The 16,467-nt window shown below is 36.4% G+C and overlaps 2 protein-coding genes across 2 annotated transcripts in view; both read left to right on the plus strand.

Annotated features, from left to right (window-relative positions):
- The first annotated feature begins 563 nt into the window (after nucleotides 1-563).
- Nucleotides 564-3,091, plus strand: LOC125233940 (probable phosphomevalonate kinase). The gene is made up of 3 exons (XM_048140114.1): nucleotides 564-898; nucleotides 1,164-1,360; nucleotides 1,804-3,091. Exons 1-3 carry the CDS (start codon nucleotides 819-821, stop codon nucleotides 2,085-2,087), a joined length of 561 nt encoding a protein of 186 aa, XP_047996071.1. The 5' UTR covers nucleotides 564-818; the 3' UTR covers nucleotides 2,088-3,091.
- A 3,037-nt stretch (nucleotides 3,092-6,128) lies between these two features.
- Nucleotides 6,129-16,467, plus strand: part of LOC125234054 (sodium channel protein para-like) — a 128,454-nt gene continuing 118,115 nt past the window's right edge. The window contains 1 exon segment of the mRNA XM_048140232.1: nucleotides 6,129-6,285. The gene's annotated coding sequence lies outside the window, so the exon portion shown is untranslated.

Raw genomic sequence — 16,467 nt, forward strand, 5'->3', positions numbered from 1 at the left:
AACTTGTCTACCTACTTAATTAATCATAATTAGGTAGTAAGTGAAGAAATTGAATTAAATTAACAGCCGGAGTAAATTTTATACACATAAAAATGTTTCCAGTTATTTACTCCGGTTACACCAGCAAGTAGTACGAGAACAATTTACAAAAATCCCGCGTTGCTTATTTTAAGTCGCTTTCGTAGACACAAGCGCCACCTTTTGAGAATTAATGAAGTTCAGATTTAGACGCCATCTAGCAAGAATTTTCAAAATATTTCATCTGGAAAAGCCATTGAAAAGTTGTTTCAATAAAATGCTAGATGTCAGCACAAAAAAGTATTATTTTGTAAAAGTAAAGACTTCTGTTTGCATTGAAAGGAATTGAACAATTCTAGTCTTTACTAAATTATCAAACTTAAATTCAAATAGAGTAATCTCTTATAATTATAATATAAAATAATAGTTAATTTGTTTTTTTCTTTTTTAATATTGCCACTGGCAATTTTTTTAATTTTTATGTGTTATGGCAATGCCTACTAAACTGTCAAATTTGACAAGTTCACTGTATGTTATCACTTTGGTTAGCGTCTTTGAGGATTTGTTGTTTTTGCTTAAATTATAATAAATTATAACTAATACAACTAATTGTGAATTGGAAACTGAAGAATAAGTAGTATGTTCTGTTAAAGAACATTATATCATTAGGTTGGAACCTTAAGCTGGATGAGAAATGAAATGAAAAATTCTTGATACACTTGTTGTCGTCGGTCAAATGTTTTTTTTTTTATAATTTTTAATATTGGGGACACCTTGGGGATAACTATATATTCGTCAACATGGCCCCGCGTATCATCTTGTTGTTTAGCGGCAAAAGGAAGTCTGGGAAAGACTACTTGACCGACCACTTGCAGAAGTTGTAAGTGCTACTTGACTACACATTAACAATTAATTCTTAAATTGAGTGTTATACATACCTTGACTTCATCACGCTTGATATTCTGTACTGTAACTAAAGCATAAGGTTTCTAATTAGACTATTTCTAATTAATACTTCATCTAAAAAAAAATCACTGCAGTACTGAAAAATATTAGAAAATATTCAAGTTCAATTATGCTTCATAATAAGTTATTAATGCAATACTCATTTTAGACATAATTCTATACAAAATGTATTAATTCAGGCTGGGAGACAGATGTGAAGTGATAAAGATATCGCAGCCAATAAAGAGTCATTGGGCGAAGGAGAAAAATTTAAATCTGAATGAGCTGCTGAGCGACAGCGAGTACAAGGAGCAGCACAGATTGGAAATGATAAAGTGGAGCGACGAGATGAGAGACCAAGATTATGGCTGCTTCTGTAGAGTCGCTTGTCAAAATGGTAATTACAAGTTTGCATTTTGTTTAGTATTTAAAAAAAATATAATAAGCATTCATTTTGTTATCTTATGGATAGATTGTTAAATTTGCAGACGGTAGTACCCCTCATATGCGGTTCGATCATAGAAAAGTGACCTTGACATTTAACATATTAGATTAAAATTCCCACACAGTGTCTAAGTATGAGGGGTTAAATATATTAGATAGGCAAACATAAATCTCATTAATAACATATTTGAAGTAATTATTTTCCCAATAATACAGCAATAGATCAATTAATTGTCTGGCTATCTATTTTAGAGAATATATTTTGAGATACTTAGTCAAATAACTAAGTGTTTGAAAATTTTGTAGATATTGATAAACATGCTTAGTTTGTATTCAATGTGAATAATGTAGTTTACAACTTGCAGTATTTATCTTAATTATAAACGTATGTTCTAGCCGCAGACAGACCCATATGGATAGTCAGTGACATCCGTCGCAAAACTGACATCTGCTGGTTCAAGGAAATCTACGGGGACCTCATCAGAACGATCCGCATCACGGCAGATGAAGACACCAGAGTGAAAAGAGGATACAAGTTCAAGGAAGGCATAGATGATGTCGCCTCAGAGTGTGACTTGGATGATTATACTCCATGGGACCTTGTCATAGACAATGGGAAAGGAAGAGAGCAGCTGCAAGAGCAGTTAGGCAGTATTCTAGGATTATTGTCCCATTTATGATTTAGATCTGATTGTGTTAAATATAAGATTGGTTTGGTTTTTACTGTTTATTTACAGTAACATGTTACTGTAGATCTGAATTATTTTTATATGAGCAAAGGTGTTTGTATTTTAATTTATTATTTCTGATGTCAAAAACACAAGACATTGTGCGGTATATTTCTAGGACAGATATTTTAGAAAAGCTAGCTTTACTAAAAGAAATATTTTTCATGTAGCTGAGGTTTCAACCAAGAGGTAGCTAAACTAACTTCTCACCACCCACCTTAGTTCACATAGATATAAGTGCTTATCAATGGCACTATGCTATGTCATAGTTAATTTTATAGATATGTGTTGACATTGACATTTATAGATATATAGACATTGTGTGTCCTATTTATTAGTTTTATTTTTGAAAAATCTGTATTTGTTGTAAGCATAGTCGTTAATCGTATGAGTTGTAGGTATGTGTATATGTTTAATAAAGCTTGGGTTTCCTAGGATAGTGGTGACTTCATATAGTGGCTGCAGACAGATATACAAAATGTAATAAGGAAACAGCTGCTATAGGACCATACCCCTAACCTACGAAATTCTAGCTAAAGAAGGATGAAAGTACACACGTGACATATTTTAGTCCAACAACATGGAAGGAAGTAAAAAGTATGTGAACCCATAGATTGTTTTACACGGCGGCTAATAATATCATTTGAATAATAATTTATTATTTATGGAATATCTTTTAATTCGTATTGTACCTAAATCATATATTACGGTTGTGTTTTTATTTTACCTATGTTACTTTTTGTACCGTAGAGCATTGTAATATTTATAATTAATATACATATAGAAATTATACCTACATCTGTATTTTTTACTATATACTTCAACAGTGCGAAAATGAGTGGGTATTTACCCTAATCTACCTATAGCTACCCTACCCTAGATCAAATCGTCCAGGACCACCAAGTTGGATTCCTAAAATGTTGAAATCCCGAAATGTTGACTTTCCCAGAATGTTGTTTTTTTTTCAGTTTCGCAAAATGTTAGAATTAGAATTAGAATTAGAATTATTTATTGCATATCACATTACAGGCATTGGGTGGAGTGGAACATATAGGTATACATGTGACACCACATAGGTATATATGTGTGAGTATACATGTTGAATTCTTATAACGTTGAAATATTAAAAAGTTGAATTCTCAAAATGTATACTTTCAACATTTCGGGATTTCAACATTTTAGGAAGTCAAGTTTATATTCCTGGAATCTTTTTTAACATGGGTACTTTTTTTGGTCCTAATAGGAGAAAAAAATTGTCCCAAGATTTCCAGACATTTTTGGGATTGTCCATCCCATTACCGATATAGCTATGAAAAAATGGTAAACGGAATGGAAAATAAATCTTGGGACAGTTCCTTTCTCCTATCAGGATTAAAAGAGTCCGCGATTCTTTGAAGAAATCACATAAAAATTACCAAATAAACCAAATACCGTTTAACACTAAAGACCTACTTAATCTTTCTGGTATAGCCCATTGGTTGACTGGTAGAGAATGTCTCAAAGTATTATTAAGTTCGCCATTGATACTTCTGTATTGTGCAATAAAGTTTAAATAAATAAATAAAAAAGTTTAAATATGCCCTGAAACTATATAACATGTAACAAAAGTCAATAGGGTGCATTGAGATAATTTCGACATACAGAAATGCTCGGGTAATTTCGAAAGGGGAATCTTGATATGATGGAAATAATGGTGATTTTTATGTGACTTTCGAAATTAGACGACGTTCGAAATTATCCCAATGCACCCTACTTCAACAGCCGACAAGGTCAATACCCTGATTGCTATTTAAGCGGAAAAAATCGAAAGTTATTTTTTTCGAACTACGAAATTTTTTCACTTGTATCGCACTTAGGGTCATAGTAACCCTATCAGCTGTTAAAGTATCACTCGGGACCTTTGCTACACCCTGTAGGTACCTACCGCAAATTCAATCTTATGGAAATTCAACATTTTAGGGTTCACCATACGGCAAAATCAACTTTCTGCAAATTCAACATTTTAGGATTCAACAAGCTGCAAATTCAACTTTATGCAATTTGTACATAAAAAGAACTCAACAGAATGCAAATTCAACATTTTAACATTCAACATCCTGCAAATTCAACTTTTTGCAAATCCAACATTTTAGGAATTCAACTTGGTGGTCCTGGAGGGATCAAATATGGCGCTTTTCTGTAAAGATAAAACCTCAAATTGTGTGTAGCATGATAATTGCAGTTTTTGATTGGTTAACTATAGCCAAATAGGGGTTTATTCTGTAGTAAAGACTACAAGTAGAGAAAGTACCCACGAATAATAACCGATAACTTGTGTTATGTTAATTTCTGTGTCCCGCGGAGGGATCCGCACCGGACCAATATGTATCTAATAAGTTCAGCGGGCGTAGCACACTATGTTCGATAAACTTTATCCCTATCGCACTTAACTTCGCTCAGGGGCCCCATCTACAATAATGACGGTCAACTTTTTCAAAGAGAGTCACAATTTATCTTCCATCTGCCAAAGAAACCTATAATTAGCGGTATCTTGTTGAAGTTCCCGAGTGCAAGTAGGAAACTGATGTCAGTTTGCTCGGAGTCTACGAGATGGCGCTACTAACTAGAAAACGAACAGCGAAGTATAAATATGAAATTAAAGAAAACGTAGGTATCACGTATGTAGGTAGGTAACTGTAACTGCATTTTTCTGAAATATGTAGGTAGTACCTTTATTGCTAGAAGGTTTCAATCGCTTATTTTTATATTGCGATATCGATATTATTAAAATACCAATAAGTATAGGCATACATAGGTGACTTGCGGAATAAGTAGGTAGGTACCTAACCTTTGAGTTTGTAAATAAGTGACATGTACCTACTTATTTACCAACTCTTCTTTTTCCTTACATTGATACAGTAAGTAAGTAGGTACGTTGATATCTACTTACATATAACTGATAGTTATGGTTTAAGACACTTTGCCTAATAAGTTATATGGTCCTTAATGTAGGTAATCTCTTTTTTTCATTGTTGGGTTAAATTAGTCATGCCGACTCTCCAGTCGGAGACATATTTGTTTGAAAATAGTTTAGCGAATACGAACAAATAAATTGTTTACCGCAACCATTTGTCCAACACAAATAATTTCAGAAAATGCAAGATCGTTGGTTGGAGATGCGTCGAACTACTACATGCGTTCTGTTTTCTAAAGAAAGGAAACTTGGCAGACGCATTGTCTCGCTCGGCTACTCGTAGTCTGGCGCTGCTTCGATCGCCATGAGCATCGTAATGAGGTCACGTCAGGACGACCTTCAGCACGGGACTAGCGCGGACCCGCTGTTTCAGGCCACAGCAAACAAAGACCTAGGCCGTCTAGATTAAAGCGATGACTAAGATAGAAAAATCTACAAATAGTATAGGTACAGTCACCAGCATTAATAAGTGATGATTTCTGTACCTTGTCATATTAATGTCTTGTTTGAAATGTCATATGAAATTGTCAAACGATTAAAGGCGACAAGGTACATATATCATCACTTCTTTATATGTGACCTGATATTAGATATGTAGGATAGGTATGTAATCTAGAACTAGGTGGAACTAGAATCGATAAAGAACGATGACATTTAAAACAAAATGGAAACACAATTATACACTTCCTTTGAAGTTTTTGACAATACTATTTCCAAGAACTAAATTGACGTAGTCCGCGTAGGCGGGAAACAGATAGCAGCAGTGAATAGTTAAGTAGTCTATCAGTGACTAACAGGACTGCAAATGAATTTCTAGGAAGAAGGTAAATGCAAATAAGGGATGTGTAGGGACGTCGACGGCGACGCCCGGTGTCTGGTGGATGAGGGATAGCGTGTGATTGAATGGGCGCTGCGTCGCTGCGACGGGCGCCATTGAGCGCGGCGGTGGCGCGGCGGCGGCGCGGGCTGCGCGCAGCCGCGGCTTCGATCGGCGCCGGGCGACGGCGGCGCGTTGCATAACCGTGTGGCACTCCGCGCGCGACCCCGCACCGAGCGCCCGCGAGCGCCACGCGCAGCCCCGCGCATCCTCGCGCTCTTTACGTAACGCGCGTCCAGCCCCCAGGGCCAGTGTTTAGCTGTACGCATAAGTGGTTCAGTTGGTGGAGCGCCTGGCTGCGGGCGACGGCCGGTTCGCTGGTAGGTGGCTAGCCGCAGTGCGCGCGCTCTTTGTCCGGGCGCGTGGCGGCGGCGGTGGCATCGCGTGCTGAATAATTGACGCGGAGGCTGTCCGGCGCTATCGACCCCCTCGCGTGACTCGCGCTATTAGCGCGGCAAGGACGGCCGCCGCGCGGGCTGCGGCACTCGCCGCCGCCGCCGCCGCCGACGCCGACCCGCTGCCGAGCTCTGCCCGACCGACCCCGCACACTATCCCTGCTTCATCTTCCTGCCGCTTCACCCGCTTACCAGCCTGCCTGACCTTGCTGCCAATACTCGCAACACTATGCGCCTAATACACGCTACACCTATGAAACACCACCAATTGTGATCAAAGTGGACTATTCCAGTTTCGATAATAACTATTCAGTTTCCGTTTGTCATGTTTACAGAGTGACAGCTGTCAGGTAAGGTTCGATCGATTACATACAAACGGAAAGCCTGTCATCAGTATCCTGTCGAAAGGCATATCAACTACACACAAACGTTGTACAGTTTCTACTCGGAAATGCGAATATGTCAAACATTGTCTTCAAAAACACTGTTGGTATATCTCTTAACTAGAGAACATAATACTTACCGTCTATACAAAAGCGAAATTGAAAAAGTTACGTAAAAGTTTCTTTGCGATTCACCGGAGCCCACGTCAGTTATATAAGTTTAGTGAGAAATCATACTGAAGGAGGATATCGAATGCGTTATGTGTAGACTGATTCGATCCATCTTTTATTGCCTGTGACGTAATATCAAAGGTGACTTTAACCAGAAGTCAAGGGATTATAAAAGGGAGAGGTATAATGATTCGTGATTATCTCGAGACACTAGGGCGCCAGGCGCTACGGTTGGTTAGCGTAGCAGGTCTACGTCACACGTAGGGCGCTACGCGTTCCGTAGCGCTACGACCCAGCGCCATAAACACTGTATCCAAGCCGCTATTGTTTTCTAACTGGTTCCTACTAACGTCGTACTAGCAGTACCACGCGTAACAAATAGGCGACAGACCTTAATTCAAGGCAATATGGCCCACGAATAGTCATATAATATAGTTTTATAGTTGACTTATCCATATTAATATTATAAATGGGAAAGTGTGTGTGTCTGTTTGTTTGTCCGTCTTTTACGGCAAAACGGAGACGAATTGACGTGATTTTTTAAGTGGAGATAGTTGAAGGGATGGAGAGTGACATAGGCTAGTTTTTGTCTCTTTGTAACGCGAGCGAAGCTGCGAGCAAAAGCTAGTAGTTTTATAAAGTTGACGATGGTACGATCACTATTAAGTCGGTAGTATCGTCTCTTACTAGCAAGTGTGCAAAAGTATAGTCCAAACACAATGTATTAAATACAGTAATTTTCTATAGATACTTGATAGCTAAATATATTATGTCCCATGGCGATTGGAAGTGGGACTAAGTTATGTCCATCACGTACTGGAGCAATATTTCCTTGATTACCCTTTAAGCCAGCGCTTTGCTGAGTTTTCTCGGAGAGGTTCAAAGCTATACCTACAAATTCGTATAGCTTTCTGTCTTTGGAATATGTCTTTTTCATCCCTGTGTCTAATACGAGTAATTATTATCAAGTTGTGTTTGTATGCTTTTAATGGGATGATATAGAAGATAATCGATAAAAAAATATTACAGGGTTATTTTAATTATTTTTGGTGCATTAAATTCGTACATTTAGATAAATCCTAGGCCAATGAAGTTTCTACCAATAATTTTAGTGAGAATGTAGGAAAAAGAGCACGGTTTACGTTATATATTTGGCTTCAACTATTTGTTAATTGTTGTATATGTAAGTTAGGTAATAGGTATGCATTTTATAAGCAGATATAACGATTGAATATATTAATTATATATATGTAGATACAACACTGTTTCTTGGTTTAACATTGGACAAAAATCTACAATGGAGTCCTCATATAAAGAAACTAGCAAGCAAATTAAGTTCAGCCGCATACGCCGTTAGGAGAATCAGGCAACTGACTAATGTTGAGACAGCTCGCCTAGTGTATCATAGTTATTTTCACAGTGTAATGTCATACGGTATTCTGGTTTGGGGCAAAGCAGCTGACATACAGACTATCTTTGTATTACAAAAGAGAGCCATTCGTTCTATTTACAACTTAGGAACACGTGAATCAGTAAGAGAACTCTTCAAAGAAATTAATATCTTAACTGTAGCTTCCCAATACATTTATGATAGTATAATTTATGTTGTTAAGAATTTAGACTGTTTCACTAAGAATTCTGATATCCATAATTATAACACTAGAAACAAAAATAAGCTTGCCATAAAGAAGTTTCGTGTCCGTAAAGTACAGAAGTCATTTGTTGGGCAATGCATTCATTTTTATAATAAGTTACCTGACACTGCTTTGAGATTACCCCTCCCAGCTCTTAAGAACTACTTAAAAAAATCATTGATGTTAAAGGCTTATTACAGAGTCGAGGACTATTTGACAGACAAACATGCATGGCCCGAACCAGAAACTACAAAAAACGAATAGCAATTAAAATAATTGTATTATGTATAGAGGACACAGTTCAGATAAGAAAGCACATCAAATATTTTATATTTTATGTTGTGTAGGTAAATTACATATTTAATGATATTGAGATTCATATTATCTTTTTCTTCTATGACAATTTGATATGTTTTCTCTGAAGAAGAACGACGTATTATTAAGCAATAATATAATTTATTGAAATTGATTTCCATAGAGTACCTAGTCTGTTCATATTCTTTGATGAATACTTTTGCATGTTAAATTGTATGTTGTTATTTAATGCATGTTAATTATAAGATGTAATGTTTTGAAAAGAAGTTGCCCGCCGAGTTTCTTGCCGGTCCCATAGTGGATACCCCCCTCCCAACTGAGGGGGGACTGAAATCTTCTCGAGGCTGAGGCGTAGGGTTAGAGCCGGCGTAGCTTTATTTGACGTTCATATGCGCATTGTAATATGCCTACTTGAAAAATAAATATTTCATTTTCATTTTCATTTCATTTTCATTTTTCATTTTCATTTAATATCGGATGTATATCTGGCCTGTGTGGTGACGGGTTAATAATTTCACCACCCCCTTTCTTCCCGTGGGTGTCGTAGAAGGCGACTATGGGATATGGGTTAAATTGTGGCGTAGGCGAGAGGCTGGCAACCTGTCACTGCAATGTCACAGTTTCGTTTTCTTTCAACCCCTATTTGCCAAGAGTGGCATACTGTAGCTTTAGTAGTTTCATGTGTTCTGCCTACCCCTTTATGGGATACAGGCGTGATTGTATGTATGTATGTATATCTAGATTCCTAAAGTTTTTTCTTCTATTTTTGTTTCGCCTAAAACTCTTTGGTATAATGATCGGTTGGCATAATGATAATGTGACCTAATTGTGGTTGCCCTATTCAGTTTTGGATGAAATTTTTATGACCTAAAATTTTGTGTTCTAATGTTAATTGGCATACCTATTAATTATACTAACATAGTTTTTCATAATAATTCATTGTCATAATCCTTTTTCTCCCTAACGCATTTTATGGCCTAATAATTTTTACTCCTGTAGCGATTTAAACTAATATTATGTGTCCTAATATTTTTGCCCCTATTATAATTTTGTAAGAGTATTAGATGTCCTACTTGTTAGTGCTTTGGCGTGATTTGGCCTAATGTACACGTTTGTAGCAACAAGTCGATTTTGTGAATGTCACAGTTCCAACCTAACCTAACTCACTTTTCTTGTAACAAGTCGTTTCTTTAATGGTCACAGTTCTAACCTAACCTAACCCAATTTTGTGCCAGCAAGTAGATTTTGTGGTTGTCGCAGTTCTAACCTAACCTAACCCACTTTACTCGCAACAAGTTGTTTATGTAATGGCCACAGTTCTAACCTAACCTAACCCACTTTTGTGGCAACAAACACATAACAGCAACAAGTATTATTCTGGTTATTTTCGGGCAGGCAACAAATCAAATTCGGCAAACAATTTTAGATTACTGACTTGTTATTATTATGCTCATTATATATTAGGCTAATACATATGAGGCGAAAAGAGTTATGGAATAATAGTATAGATCAAAAGTTTTTATGATCATAAATTTTATTGCAAATAAAATAAGGCCTCTTAAGTAATATAGTAACAATAAATAGGACAACTAAAGATTAGGCCATCCATTACACTATGCCAAGTACGATGTTATGCTAATTGATTATTAGGTTACATGCCCATTAGGCCAAAACGGTTAGGCCAAGTGATAATAGAACAAACGTTCTTAGGAATGTAGAGGGACACCCATTAATATTATATAAGTATTAGTATTCAACCTTAGTTTTGTAATTTTATTTTTGATGTCACGATTATATTTGTCTCTGTTAGCTATTAATTTCTCCTGCACCAACATATCATGTCTCTGTTTAACCCAATGGTTGATTGGTAGAGAATGCCTTTTGGCATTAAATCCGCCATTTGTACATGTTTCCTTGTTGTGCAATAAAGTTTAAATAAATAAAAAAACGGTCAAGGACGGACCTTGAATTGTGAAGATTGCCCACTGAAATATATATATTTATAATATTCAATCAACCTAAGAAAATGAACGGCCCTTAAGGAAAATATCTTCAATGAAAGTGGGCGGGTTATAATATTAAGACATTACCTATTCATTATATGTATTTATGAAAATATTGGTTATTGGTAATTCAAATACACGGTGTATTTAACATGAGGAAACCTTTAAAGACTTTAACTACGCATTTCTGAGGGAAAAATAAAGATGAAATTATTTATAACGTGATAAGTGGCGTACACGAAGGGAGGCCTATGCTCAGCAGCGGCCGATTAATGGCTGAAATGATGATGATGATGATGAAAATGATTTATAACGTCAAACAAATTTCGCCAAAAAATTTGAAGCTGGCACTTAAAATAAAAACTTACATATTATTTCTAAAAAAATACTTATTTGCAATCAGTCACTAGTTACTTTTAGATATCTATCAACGAAGATAGTAGATCATGACATTCATGACCGATAATGGCATCATCGACATCAAAAAAGCGTTCTGTGCTGAGAAATAATAAGTAATTGTTATTTTTTTAATATTTATAACTCTGAAAGTAGGCGAAATCCAGAAAAGATTATTTATATGACATTTTACTCTTCTAATATAATGAGGAATACGCTGTTAAAATTATTCGGGTTCTCATGTTACACCGTGTATACCACAGGTATACCGATGTTTAACAACATATGAAATAAGTAGGAACTCTATCAACGTCCGTTCTCTCAATTCAACTTTCTAGGAAAGGTATTACGCCGTGTCTTGCGTGGGCGACGGTCGCCGTCGCGTCTCATCGCATCGTCTACTTCCATATCGATAAGGTTTGATTTCGTATGCATCGCATCGCCGTCGCGCGACCATCGCGCGACCGTCGCCCACGCAAGCCACGGCGTTAGGCATCATTAGCAAGTATCGATTTAACTGATAGTTTTAGGTAATATTTAAATTAGCTCGTCACGAAACAGTTTAGTCTAGATATCTGCATGACCCGTTGTGTTACTAGGTCAGTTACGTACTTTATTGTTATGATTTATTTTCTTTTGCGCTATCCTTTTTCTATAGACGTCTTTTTAGGGTTCCGTACCAGAAAAGGTACAACAGGAACCCTTATGGTGCCGGTCCGTCTGTCGTCTGTCTGTCACATTATTAAATATCTCGAGAACTACTTTACTTATGCCATCGATTTGAAATTTGGAATAGTTATGAACATTGTTAACCTCTACAAATTGAAAGTATTTTTTTTATTGTGATGGAGCATTTACGAACGGCTTTAAAATGTAAACATTCTGCTGAGATGGATGTTTTTAAAAATAACTCATTCTTCTCAGAATCACGAGCTGATTCGATCCCGATGATTAAAACATTTGTCCCAAATTTTCCATACAAAATTCTACTTTCCAATGCGTCACGCTCGTATTAAGTTCATACTAAAATCGTGACGTAAAGGAAAAAAATGAGACACATTTTTTTATCGCCAGGATCGAATCAGCTCATGATTTCGAGAAGAATGAGCCCAAACACGTCCAGATCTGGTGAAATTCGACATTTGACATTTATTTTGAAAAACGGCCAGATACCGTCGTAGCGCTACACCGTATCTGATAAATGAATTTCAATTTTAAACGTCAGATCCAATCCATATTGTGTCAAGGTTCTTATAATGTTCATTAAAATCGATAAATTTTGCTTAACATTTTTACTACGCTTTAAGATACTTAAAGCCGGACCAAAAATATATGACTAAGTACGCGCATCTTGCGGAATTTCATAAGAACTATTTGCTTCATACTAAACTGAAATGTCATCCCATACACCAGAATAACAGCGCCCTCCTGACAATAGTCATATATTACTGGTTTTTAGTAGAAAACGTAGAAACGTGCTACGAATCGTAGAGCATTTGCTATGGCCTGCGGCGTAGCAATCGTAGCGTAGCAACAAAGAGGATCAAGTATTATAGAGAACTATTGTCGAAGAAAAATATGTAATCACAATGCATAGACTGCCATCTCTTGACACAGGCTTGAAACTTTTGAACCTCAATTTTGACAATTTGGCCCATATTCTTAGCTTGATATGTGTTAAAATGTCAAATATTAATATTAGCGCCATCTAGCTGAGCGTACCCCAAAGGTGTAATGCCATCTAGGCCACCGTTCCTTTTCCTGTATGGTACTGAGGTACGTTCTTTTCTTAGACTTTATCTGTCTATACGCAGTTATACTCATACTCATACTCATATATTTATTCATAATAGTTCATATTATATGTCACATACATTTTAAATACAATTATTTGCAGAATTGATATTCGTAACATTAAAATATTTTACATACTTATTCTAAGCTTAGGTACTTATTTGGTTCTCTATAAACTCCTTAAAGCTGTAAAAAGTGTGCTCGATAAGCCATCGTTTCAGTCGCGCTTTAAAGCTCATCAGTGAAGGTGCGTTTGTGACATGACCCGGCAGTCTGTTGTACACAGTCGGCCCCATCACATGCGTTACTTTGGCAGATTTTGCCAGCTTGTGCTTTACGCCCAAGAGTATATATGTCTTTGGTAGCAATCGGACAACCTCTATTGGCCAGATTCTAACTTGATACTTGATTTCGTTTCGTGAGAGTTCTGACGAAAATTATGAAATTATTACTTTACTATTTTCTGTTATGGATTTGGTTGAAAATAAATATTTACTACCTACTTCTAAATATGAGTTTGCATCGTCATGTGCCAATTGTGTCAAGTAATGCCGTATCCTGGCCAAGAAACAGTGAATAGGCATGGTATATGTTTGTCCGCCGTTGCCAAACGATGTAAGGGATCGTTATTTTCGTTAAGTTTCTTCGTCGTTTAGTGCCCATAGTACAATCTATGCTTAGCTTTTGCTCTATTGCTTATCTATGCTTTGCTAGGTCGATTTATTATATCCTTCTCTTTCAAATCCTCCAATAAGTATTTATCAAATGTATTTCACTGGATTACGATAAACTGGCTTCACAAGTCCATTTTCCATAATATACCTGCCGATTAGAATGAATATTTATTGAATTAAATAAATAAATAAACGTTGGGGACATCTTACACATATCAACTTAGCCCCAAACTAAGGAAAGCTTGTAGAAAAGCTATGGGTGCTAAACGACGATATACATACTTTAGATAAATACATACTTATATACATAGAAAACATCCATGACTCAGGAACAAATATCTGTGCTCATGATACAAATAAATGCCCTTACCGGGATTAGGTAGGTAGGTAATTTGATGGACTTACGAGGACGTCCACAGTTTTAAAAAGCTGTTAAATTATTATTATTAAAAAAAAATCTGAACGGCATTATCTACAAGTCAAATATCTTATGTATCTTTCTTATACATTTAACCGAGCATTTCTTGCATCTATAGATCTCTGAAATGGTTATATAACGATTGCAATGAAATTTGTTATTGTTATATTACTTATATTCGAGTTTTCGGGGGCAAAAAATCAATCTAACTAGCATTACTTATCTCTGGGAATTCTTTTATAATTATGTACATATATACATATAATCAAGCCTGTATCCCATAAAGGGGTAGCCAGAGCACATGAACTGTGCCACTCTTGGCAAAAAGGGGTTAAAAGAAATCCAAATTGTGACATTGCAGTGACAGGTTGCCAGCCTCTCGCCTACGCCACAATTTAACCCATATCCTACAGTCGACTTCTACGACACCCACGGGAAGAAAGGGGGTGGTGAAATTCTTAACCCGTCACCAAGTGTGTGTGTCTGTTTGTTTGTCCGTCTTTTACGGTAAAACGGAGCGACGAATTGACGTGATTTTTTAAGTGGAGACAGTTGAAGGGATGGAGAGTTACATAGGCTACTTTTTGTCTCTTTCTAATATATTCGCAGAATGCCATTAAAATGCGTATTTCAAGCATTAAGAATTCATACGAATTCTAACCTTTAAAGGCTCTCAAGAATTCTTTTTGTTCTTAATCGAGCGTTGGAATTGCATTCATTAGGGCTGCCTGCCTCACCTTGATCTTTCACGTCTGACTATTGGAAAATACTAATATCATATTACGTTGAAGCTTAATAATTAATGTCATCATCATTCTCTTGCCCTTATCCCAATAGGGAACTTGACTGTACTTACTGCACTAAATACACGAAATAAAGCATCAGATAAAAATAGGAAAAAACCGGCCAAGAGCGTGTCGGGCCACGCTAAGTGAAGGGTTCCGTAGTTTTCCGTATTTTTCTCAAAAACTACTGAACCTATCAAGTTCAAAACAATTTTCCTAGAAAGTCTTTATAAAGTTCTACTTTGTGATTTTTTTCATATTTTTTAAACATATGGTTCAAAAGTTAGAGGGGGGGGACGCACTTTTTTTTCCTTTAGGAGCGATTATTTTCGAAAATATTAATATTATCAAAAAACGATCTTAGTAAACCCTTATTCATTTTTAAATACCTATCCAACAATATATCACACGTTGGGGCTGGAATGAAAAAAAATATCAGCCCTCACTTTACATGTAGGGGGCAGGGATGTAACGGATGCGGTTTTAACGGAACCGGAAGCGGAAGCGGAAGTTTTGAATTTAGTTTAACGGAAGCAGAAGCGGAACCGGAACCAGAAGCGGAAGTTATAGATGTTAAAAACGAAATGAAAAAATACCACATAGGTATTTAAATTACCTAGAACTTTTAGGTGTTTACTGTTCAGCCTGTAATCAGCAGTTTGTAATCAGCCTTTAGGCCCACTTAGGTTTTAAAAACAAAAAGAAAAGTAACCTGATATTTTGTCTTAAGTATATCATTCATTACAATCCAAAAATTTTAATCACCTTGAACTTTAAGATTGTTTGTTGTTTAGGTAATCACTAAAAATCACATAAGAATCCTTTTAAACCTTTACTATGCCGTAAAAGGTTTTAGAAACGAAAAGAAAACTTACTCGTAGGTAGTATAATACAATCCAAAACTAACCAGTAAAAATTATATGTGTAATTGTTAGCACACAATTAAATTTTTAAATTAAATGGAGTGATTGTAAAAGAAGTAAACTGTATTTAATAAACAAATCTAAGGGGAGCTTCTAAGGGGATCGTAGATAAGCCCTGCACTACTGAATAGTTGTTCACTCGCTACTAACTAGGTGGACAGGACAAATATTGGCGCGCAATGGAATGAAGCGATTAATGTTTAGTATCGCAGCACGTGGCAAGCGGAGAGATGAGCGAATGATAGGTATAGACCTGTTGGTCTTTGATGTACGCCGTTCATGTCCCACCGTCGCGCTAGGTTCCGACATCCGTTATAACTTCCGTTTGAAAAATAACAGAACCGGAACAGAAGCGGATGTGTAAAACAAAACGGAAGTTCCGCAGTAACGGAAGCAGAAGCAGAACTCCGTTACATCCCTGGTAGGGGGGTACAGTCAAGTGTAAAAATATGGGTGCGTACAACTTATCAAAAATATGTCCCATAGCACTTTATGTCGGCGGAATAAGGTCTCGGTACATATTTTTGAGCGGATAAAATCGATACGTATTTTTGCACTTGACTGTACCCTAATAAAACATTTTTTTTCCATTTTTTATTTTTGCACTTTGT

The sequence above is a fragment of the Leguminivora glycinivorella genome, chromosome 15 (assembly GCF_023078275.1).
Source record: "Leguminivora glycinivorella isolate SPB_JAAS2020 chromosome 15, LegGlyc_1.1, whole genome shotgun sequence".
NCBI classification, from domain to species: domain Eukaryota; kingdom Metazoa; phylum Arthropoda; class Insecta; order Lepidoptera; family Tortricidae; genus Leguminivora; species Leguminivora glycinivorella.